The sequence below is a fragment of the Morone saxatilis genome, unplaced genomic scaffold (genome assembly GCF_004916995.1).
Source record: "Morone saxatilis isolate NCDOM2014 unplaced genomic scaffold, NCSU_SB_2.0 Contig7, whole genome shotgun sequence".
NCBI lineage: Eukaryota > Metazoa > Chordata > Actinopteri > Moronidae > Morone > Morone saxatilis.
Genome location: NW_023340246.1, coordinates 12,806,797 through 12,816,951, shown reverse-complemented (window position 1 = coordinate 12,816,951; position 10,155 = coordinate 12,806,797). Strand labels below are relative to the sequence as shown.

Below are 10,155 nucleotides of genomic sequence, written 5' to 3'. Positions count from 1 at the left end.
TCTAGTGTTAAAGGACCAGTGTGTAAGTTTTAGCAGCATCTAGCAGTGTAGTTACAGATTGCAACTCCATTGCTTCACCCTCTCCTTCTAAGCACGAAGTACAAACTAGATAGGGGCATTTATGTTTTTCATGCATTTCACAGCCACTGGTAAAATGCGTGAAAAACATAAATGCCCCTATCTAGAGCCAGTGTTTGATTTGTCCGTTCAACATGGCGGACTCCATGGAAGGCGTTATCTGTAGATAAAAATGGCTCATTCTAGGTTAAGGGAAACACAACAATTCCTATACTTATAGTTTTGCATATTATATTCCATTCCTGCCAATAGATCCTGCTAAATGTTACATGCTGGACCTTTAAAGTTCAACAATGTCATGTTTGGTGCAGACACAGTGCTTTTTGCTTTGCATCTGCAGATGTTTTTGTTGGGAGTGGTTTGTGATATTATTTTAACTTGCCCAAGCAAGAATCTGTCGTGGGGCAGCTTAGTGCCGCTTAAGTAATCATATTAAATAAATCAGAGGTGATTTGACATCCTGCCATACAAGTGACATATAACAAAGAAGTTGTGGTTCACTGAAAGCACACTGTATACATACCTTTGCACACACTTTGTTGTCAAACCATTGTGTTTGAGGATTAAAATTGTGTTGCTTTTATTACTTATGCTGTTTATTTTGTCTTACTCCTTCACAGAATGGCACAAAGAAATCCTGGGACTTCATGCGAACTCATGACAGGTAAAACATGTTTCATTCTCTGCTGTTGGATGGAAGCAGTGCCCTCACCCCACTCATTCTATGTGCACACATAAACACAAACACATGCATAAAGAGATGGTACAGAATGGACCAACACACAAAACCAGCTCCGGATGTGTTAGAAACATTGATGTGGAATAGGCCAAAGACAGAGCGGAGTTTGGTTTGCGTAGCCAAGACTTCACCTCTAAAGAATGTCTGCCAGTAAAAAAGCTTTGAAATGTTCATGTCAGAAGACATTTTGCAATCTGAAGAGCTTATTGCTTAAGTATCTGAATCTGATCTAGCGCTCAGGGATCAGGGAGGATGAATCTGTGTGCTAAGGAGCTTGATTTACACCAATCTTGACCCATACTATCTCTGTAAGTCTAAATCTTATATCTACTCTTCATCCTGCGCCATTTTACTTGTAGGATATTTTTTCATGTACTTTCTGGTGTACCGTGAAATATATAAATGTAATAATATTCTGAAATCCAGTAAAAGACATACATTGCATATGTTTTTGTCTTTCACCTATAGCCAATATCATCATCTCCGTATATTTTTTAAAACCTTTATTTATCCGGGGGGATAACTGAGAGGAAGCGTGTCTTTTTCAAGAATGCCTTGATCACATTCACACAGTTATACATTCACGCCTGGAAGCTGTCCAGTTCAACCACAGTCTGCTGGCAACTGTAGCAGTTGGGGTTAAGGGTCTTGCTCCTGGCACTTGCTCAGTGGTGGAGGGGAGATTGGACCAGTGACCCTCTGGTCACAAGCTCGCTTCTCTAACCTTTAGCCCACCACTGCCATTTTGTGTCTATATGTATACCTTTTATTCTCTGGCATTTCTGAAAGATGCCTAATACTAGGAGGATGGTCAAGCCAAAACAGGCCTTTTTTTTTTTTTTGGTAACTGTTGCCCTGTTTTTCTACTTGGCAATGGCTATAAATGTCTGAGCTTCACAGGGGGCACTGTAAGAGAAATATCACACATTTGTGTCAAAACCCCAGTTCCTATTTCCCTGTTTTGCCCAGGGTACCATAATGCCCTGAGGTAAGTCTTGGGTCATTTAAGCCCTCTTTCCTCAAGTCCTGACCCCAAAGAGAGGTCCCTGTGAAAAATAGTACCACTGAGACAAAAGCAGTAAACCACAAACCTGTACTTCCAAAAGAAAATACCCCATGGGAACATCCATCCCTCCCCCAGGTGGAAATTCTGCCAAAGTGTTGTTCCCCCTTTAGCGTGTATTGAATGGACCCAGAATTGTTTTGCATTTTTGTTTAAGTGCGCATAACATTTTCTTCTCAGCAGGACACTTGTCAGATTTCAGGTACACTAGCAAAACATGTGAAAGACAGATTTGTAGGTAACGTACTGTGACATATCTAAACAAAGAGTTTTAGTCCTTTGCTTGTTCCTGAAATGATTCCAAAGATCAGCTTTTTTTAAAGGGGCGAACCTTCTTGAATATGTTTATCTCTCAGTGGCCATTTAGATGGTTACTGCTATTTTACACAATCCATCCATCCATTTCCCACCACTTATCTGGCTGCAAGTTGTTCCCAAGTCAGATGGGATATGCAATCTTTCCAGCTTGTTGTAGGTCCTTTTAACATTAAGGTGGAGTGTTTTACTCCAAGTTTCCGTGAGCTCAAGACTTTTTGGGCACAGGATGAAGTAAATCTTATCATTTTGGACACTATCCGCAATCAAACCTATTCAGTCACTATGCAACTCATGGTCATAAATGAAGGCTGGAAGGAGAGATTGGAAAATTTAGACTCTGTTTCCCTTTCACCATGATAGTGCTGGCTTAACCACAGACAGCACACCAATCTGCCCATTGATCTCACCCCACATCTTACCCTCACCCTGAGATACTTTGATACTTCATTTGGGGCCCCAATTCATTCCCAAGGGGTCTGGAAACTGCTAACCCACAGTTTACCATCACATATGCCATGGCCTTCAATTGGTAATTCCTAACCCTCAATCGCCCATAGTGTGAACTGGAGGTCACAGCCTGATGAAGCCCGCAGAACTACATCAAAAAGCAGAGCTGCAATATTGAAGTCTTCATATTGGAAGCTGATTGAAAAAAGCTGGAATTTTATTTATTTTAACTCCACCAAGAACTTCCTTCACTACCTGGGACAAATGCAAGACGTCCACAGGCACACAGTCATAAGCTTTCTCCAAATCTACAAAACCACATGTAGCCTGGATTGGCAAACTCCCATTGCTTTGTTATTTTGACACCTATGTGTTTATTGGAGTGTTTGCGTACTGGTGCTGGTTTACTACTGGAAGTGACTTTTAGTGATAGGCAGTATATTCAGTTTTTTTTAGCTTTGACAACAATTACATGAACTCCATTTCCAAATATTGTAGATAACCACATTTTGTCAGTTTTTACCTACCTGAACAAAACACAAAATCAGCAGAGGTCAGAGCTTAGTGCAAGAAATTTTGATTTTGAGAACAGAAAGGTAAAGTCAGTCGCTCTTGCTCGTTTGTTTGTCTTTGTTTGTTTCTATACCTTTCACTTGCTGTGAAGAGTTTACTTTGTTTGAGTTTGAGTAGTTATGTATCCCCAGCCAGCTAATAAATGTCTAGGGTACACTATTGGGATTAATTTGGATCAATTTGTTAACACAGTAACATAATCAGTTTAATTTCCCACTGGTAGGCTCCAATAAATTTTTCAGGGAGTCTCCAAGATGATTAAATGAAATAAGATGCACATCTGCTCAATTAAGTGTGTTCTAGCTAGGGGTGTTGTATGTTAATGAAAAATGTCTATATTTCAGTTCAAGATTCTGAAAAAAAAATGTCTGATTTGTTATTATGAAGTATCATGATGATGAACTAAAAATAAAAAATGTAAAAGCTGTTCAGACTTAACTGATATGAAAACCAATAAGGGCAAATTATAAGTGCTTACAAAAGGTTTAAAGAATTAAAAGAAAATGAGTTCTAGTATCAGAAGATGGCTTATATAGCACGTAACCCAGATTTGTATTTTTACGACAAAGGCCTGATAATAATGTCTTGATCCTAAGAGCTTTACAGCGCAACCAGTAGTCACCTTAGTGCTGCTCCTCATATGTCTGCTATAACCCAGTTTTCCCACTGTCCAGCTAGAAGCCCTGCAGAGAAAGCTTAACGGTGCATGAAAAGTCCTAAGCGTCCGTTTAGCCTGCTTCTTGGTTTAACCATTAGAGCCTTTTTTTTTTTTCCAGCGGGAAGCTGTAGAACAGCAGTAATGGTGTGGAACAGCAATACATGACCCAGGCTTGCCTCAGGGGACAGTTTCAATGCCTCAGGCCTGTGTGTCCCACTTTTGGACCAGATCTAACACATTATCTTATCCATACTTGTACACTTCACTACAGTATACAGTTTCACTTCAGTATCTTCTTCAGCTGTAGGCGGTCACAAATCTCAGCACTGGTTTTTCATTGCCCGGATGTTAAGAATAGACGTAGGACTTTCACTTTAAATATCTGTATTGCAAACAGATATTAAATCAGTATCAGTCCAGGCGCTGTAGCTAGAAACAAGTTGTAATACCAATGTCCTTGTTCCCTCTTACCATGGGAAAGACAGGGCAGGGCTTCCTGCCGCCTCAGACACATCCGCTTTCCCAACACAGACTCCAAGCCTCAAGTCTCCACTGGCAGGGACAGTCACACTCGCATACAGTAAACCACCTGTGTGTATACAATTCACTGGGTGCCAGTGGTGAAGCATATCACACTGACCTTCCTTATTTTATCTCTACACTCTGCTTGAGAGTCATCGTTTAAATCTCGCAAGGTGTGGTCCTATTTCAGAATAGTGGTTAGTTTTAGATTCGTTTTAAGTATAATTTGTGGTTTTATTTAGACTTATCAAACATTCACGTTTCAACTTATTCTGCTTCCATTCACATACTGTATTGCATTACTTTTATGTAAAATGTTTTAGACAGAAGCTAAGAGTTTTAGTTTTAAGGACAAGACTGCATCATTTGATGCCCGTTGCACACGCCGGACTGTACAGACAACTGTTGCCAAGGTACGGCAGCTCGGATGTGCCACTCCAGGGAGCAAAATTGCTGCTATTGTGGAGTGTCGCTGGGAAATAGGATAGTGGTGTATCTTGATACGGGATGATGAAGTATGAGTTAGCATAAGAAAAACGACAGCCATAGGTATTTTGACATGTGTCATACGCTGCTGGACGGTGTTGCCCTTTATTTTTTCCTCGATAACAGTTTCTTTTACTTTTTTGTTTGAAATGAGTCCCTTGTTCATGCAAGTTTGGTTAGTTTAGTCAGACTTTAACCATTTTTGAACCACAATTAAAGCCAGATTATACTGACCTTATCTTTTGTCACGAGGGACTGTGTGTACGTACTGTGTCTGCCATCAAATGTAGGTACACGGCTGAGTATGCAGACGTCAAACATCCCACTTTCTACTTTTGTTTTTGGACGATAGTTACTGTCCAGAAGGACTTGTCAAGCAAGATACAGTAGGCAAGACATGGTATTCTGATTGGATTAGAGTTCAGTTAGTTAGTGTGTAGTTGTAAAATTTGTTGTACTGGATCAAAACTCTCCTATATCCTGGTAGAGATTACCAGACCACTGGTATATCATGTAGGCAAAGAGATTTACTGTCAGAAAAAGTTGTCTGATTTTATTTAAACTTGGCCTTTTTCTCTCTTTTCCCTTTAGTGTATCAGTGCTGATCTTCAACACCAGCTCACACTGTTTTGTTCTTGTCAAGCAGTTCCGTCCAGGTGAGTTTTCACCATCCAAAGCAGGAGACCAATAGTGCTGTGGAATCCAGTTAATTCATTTTCTTCTTGTCACCGAGCTAGATCTTGATTGTTATGTATCCTGTGGACACTTTTATCAAAAAAGCAGTACATTACAATCCCTGTTTATTCAACTGGATCATAGTAACAATGCAGACTCATAAATAGACCACAAGAGGCCCCGTTACAAAGCAGCCTAACCTCCTTTGTTAGAAGTCGCCAGGGACTGTTCCACACCGCAGTGTGCTAAATTCAAGGAAGTCTGGGCATTGATATATTTATTTCCTCTCCTCTCTCGTTCCTTTATCTAAAAAAAATCAGTTTGTCTACAACCTAGAATGTCATTTGTTTTTAAACAGGGTGTGTACGATATATTGGTCAGTTCAGTTGTATTGGACAATAAATGTTTAGAAATATGTTTTAGTTTCAGTATATTCAGGGTTTCACACAGGAAATTGATTAGCATAGGTGGTGAACGCTAAAGGCTGCATGATATGGTAGAAAAATCATGCAATTGCAATTATTTTTACAGATATTGTGATTGCAACATGATTCACAACTAGTGCGGATGACACTGAAAAAAACTAGCATGCTGCTGTGATATTGTACAGATTTCATATCTGGGTGATATATCTGAATATTATTTTGCATGTGCTTGAAGGGCCAGTGTGTAGTATTTAGTGGCATCTAGCTGTAAAGTTGCAGATTCAGCCAACTGAATACCACTAGCCTTCCAAATATGTAAGAGGAACAGTGGCTGCGAAACTCACAAAAACAATATTTCTTCTCTGTTTTACCACCAGCTGTATACATGTGCGAGTGGGAAAGGAACAAGACGCAGCCGCCTCAGTCCGCTGAAAAAACTGAGGAGGGTGCTGCTGAAGCCGCCGCCCCCGCTCCCGAGCCTCAGGAGGGCCAGTCGGCCTCAGAAGGGGATAGCTCTTCTCAGTGGCCCCCGGCCTCAGCGGGGGTCACCTATGAGCTCTGCGCTGGGCTAGTGGACAAACCCAACCTCTCCCTGGAGGAGATCGCCCGGCAGGAGGTGCTGGAGGAGTGTGGCTACGATGTGCCTGCCTCAAAGCTGAAGAGGATTACTTCTTACAGGTTAGCTGACTGCACATGTAGGAAATGTCTAAGTTTAAGTTAAGAGTTAGTTTCACTTGACCTATCCATTCCCAACACAAAGGCTTTTCACTCGTCTTTTGAATATCTGCTTTAGTCACTCCCGCTGGATTTCTTGTCCCTTAACAATTAATTTCCTGTTGTCCTATTTTGTATCATTTTCATTTATAATTTCTGAACCTCCTTGAGCTACGTTCACTCAGAAATAACCTACATTTGTATCTTTGTTTCTCTAGTTTGAATTATTGTTCTAAAGGTTGTCATTAAAAACTTCAAAAATCCTTTTATGCATCAAACACTCACTCACCCCTTGGAGGCTTTAATCAATGTAGAGAAACTCGTCACTGATGAGTTCCAAAAGTTAACAGTTTGCATGATGGAAAAAATAATCTTAATATCTTATTAAGCCACTTTTGCAGCATAATAAACTTCTCCCCTCTCGACCCCTACTATAATCAACCTCAAAATTGCGACTGGTGTAGGTTGTTGTACACCAAAATCATGTTGTGCCAAAATGGATAGTGACTTGCAACTGATTGCTTAGGACAAAGTAAAAACGTAATAACTGGGGCTGCAACTAACTCTAATTATCATTACCAATTAATCTGACTTTTATTATTTTCAAGCTCATTAGAATGGTTATTTATTGGTTCTCCAACATCAGAGCTCCTGCCTCCTGTTTATCCACTGATCAGAAGTCAAGTCTTGTATTTTGTGTCGTGTTTATTGAAGAAACAACTGTTCGAAAAGCAAGCAAATATATCACGTCAGACCACTGAATGAGCCTGTAAAACTACATTTTGGGTGGAGTCCCATTATGAAGAGAAAGTACCAGAGCTGACATTATGTAAGTGAGCTAGAAAGAAGGGGAACCATCTATTTTTGTCAACATATTATTAGCTCACTATAACTTGACACAGAAGTTAAAAGTACCAGGAAAGGAACAGTCCCACATTAAACAGCAGCACCTGGACGGCTATGACAGCTGTCATAACAACGTAACAATACATTGGAAATGTGCTTTTGATTTGACTGGAACACCTCCTCTGGTTTTGTTGGTGTCGTCTATGACCATTGTTATGTGTGGGCTGCTTCCATTAAATACATGGGTATCGTCTTAACCCTCAGGACCCCTATCAGGGTCTATCTAACAGTTGTGTAATGTCTTCCGTGGCTCTGGAGGGGATTTGTCAAGTCTGAGAAAAAGCGACCTCACATGAGTATCTGAGTTTGGGCTTGATTGAGACAACAGATTTATAACAGAAAGCTTGTGCTACAGACTGGGGGCAAGACATTTAAAGAAAATAAAGACAGACACTACAAAATTAGATTATAGGAAGTGTAGAATTTAGGGTTTTAGGAGATCGATAATAAGAACTAAAAGTCATGATAGTCTCTGCTGCACCAGTTTTGACCATTCTTATTCATAATTAGTCTCTTGCAAGTCTCCTACTATATGAGAGTGACAACTTGAAACACTGATGCATTTGGATCTTGTTAAATATGGGGAAAAAGAGTTTTGTAGGAGGAAAAAATAGAGGCATATTCGCAAAGTAAGGTATTGTTTTGGCATTGTTACTGAAATTCGGTTGTCAGGTTGGACGCAGTATTGAGGTTTTCAAACGATACTCAATTTGAAGAAAAACTTGGAAGAATAATTGCAAATGTAGACACCAATTTATTGTTTCTTTCCCTTACAGGTCAGGCGTAGGTGTAACAGGTGCCAAGCAGACCATGTTTTACGCCGAGGTGTCTGATGACAACTGTGTGAGCGCAGGTGGAGGTGAGCCACGGGAGGGAGAGCTTATCGAGGTGGTCAAAGTCCCGCTGCACGAGGCCATGACGTTTGCCTACGACGAGCGTATACCCAAAACCATGGGTGTCATTTTTAGTTTCATCTGGTTCCATAATAACATGTCTCCCAAGTACAAGATCTCCACCAATGTGTAACTAGTATTAACCAACCCTCTTTATACGGTTTATTCCAAATTAAATCAAACACTGGCCCAGCACATCCACTCTTCCCCTCATGGCTCTTCATCCTGTATTGCCTTTTTGCTTATTGGTACATGATGAAAGGTGGGCCCCTTGTCTTGTTGCCAACAGGTATCTTTAAGTTTGTGTCCTGTTAACCTTTTGAATTATACTGTATGTGGTCTTAATATTTTTCCTAAAAACTATTTTGCCATAGCTGGTTGTCACTGGCACTTTTGTCTCCTCTTGATGATTTTTTTTTTTTTCATTTTCTGTGCCATCTGTTATAAATGGCTGCATATCACTGATTTCATTTGCCTGCCCTTGATTAAAGGAATACTCCACTGCTTTTAGTGTAGGCTCTTGAATGTTAGCAAAAGCAAAAGAATATTTTAAATATACTTGATATTGGCTGAGGAAAAAGCCTTTTACAGTCAAATTCCAACTTGTTTCAACCATTCCTCCAACACTCAGTATCCATCGCAAACTCTGTTTCAAGCCATGATGCTAACCAGCCGTTTCCTAGCATTTTAGCATGCTTGAAAGTCATTGCAGTTAATGCAAACATTTCTACTTGCCAGACAGTGTGCCAGAGAGATTTTCCATCTAATATGACAATACACAATATATTAATTATATGATTGGCTCCCTGCTCATCACTTCAACCATTAAAGACAAAACAAAACAGTGGAGTATTCCTTTAAGCCATGACCCAGTAATGCAAAAACTATGCTAGTCAATGGTGGGGCCTTGTAACGAACGAGGTGTTAGATGTGTTTTAACCACCACTTGTTCGAGCATGCCTCAATTAATTTCTCTGACCCACAGCCTTTAAGCAATACTTATCATAGTATCCCGGGCTAAACAATCACTCAGTGTCACTGAAATCAGCTCTCACTCTGTTAGAAAATCTTCATTAAGTCAAACCAGTGGACATATTAGCAGACTTTTTCCTCAATAAGCAAAGTGGGAAATGTGAGTTAGGTTTCACTGCACAGAAAAAAAACATACACCTATCACTCCACTGAGGGCCTAGTTTCAGTTTTAAGTGTGTCGTCGTTATCAAGCCCAATCCTGCAAAGGGATAAGGTTACCTGAAATCCCTTTGACATGGAGAGGAGTTTTAATTTAGTTTTAATTTAGGACTGGAAGAGATAAAAACAGACTGAAAATACAGTAGAGAAGACTCTGTATAAAGGCAAAATCCTCTAGCGAGTTCATTTTATATCTGGCATGTTAAGGTTACATTTTGAACCCATTAACGCAGGTTTAGGAACATATTTAAAAGGACTGAAACCATCTTAAAATATCACCTTTGATCATAGTTCATTTTGGAGGTTTGGTGTAGTAAATCTTGAATGATCATCAACACACAAACCTAATCTCACAAAGTGAATCTCAACAGCAGTTTGCCAAAATCTCAGGTCCAAAATAGTCAAACTGTTGGTCATATTCAGGGTGGATCTCTGGATGTGCTGACGACCAGCATATTATTATATTA

General features: G+C 40.0%; 1 protein-coding gene across 1 annotated transcript in view; it reads left to right on the top strand.

Moving 5' to 3' along the window:
- The window catches only part of nudt14 (nudix (nucleoside diphosphate linked moiety X)-type motif 14), a 19,988-nt gene extending 11,068 nt beyond the window's left edge, over nucleotides 1-8,920 (top strand). The window contains exons 2-5 of the mRNA XM_035679062.1: nucleotides 699-742; nucleotides 5,476-5,540; nucleotides 6,362-6,662; nucleotides 8,381-8,920. Coding sequence (XP_035534955.1) covers nucleotides 699-742; nucleotides 5,476-5,540; nucleotides 6,362-6,662; nucleotides 8,381-8,630 — 660 coding nt within the window. The 3' untranslated portion in view covers nucleotides 8,631-8,920. The remainder of the gene's footprint in view (nucleotides 1-698; nucleotides 743-5,475; nucleotides 5,541-6,361; nucleotides 6,663-8,380) is intronic.
- The last annotated feature ends 1,235 nt before the right edge of the window (nucleotides 8,921-10,155 follow it).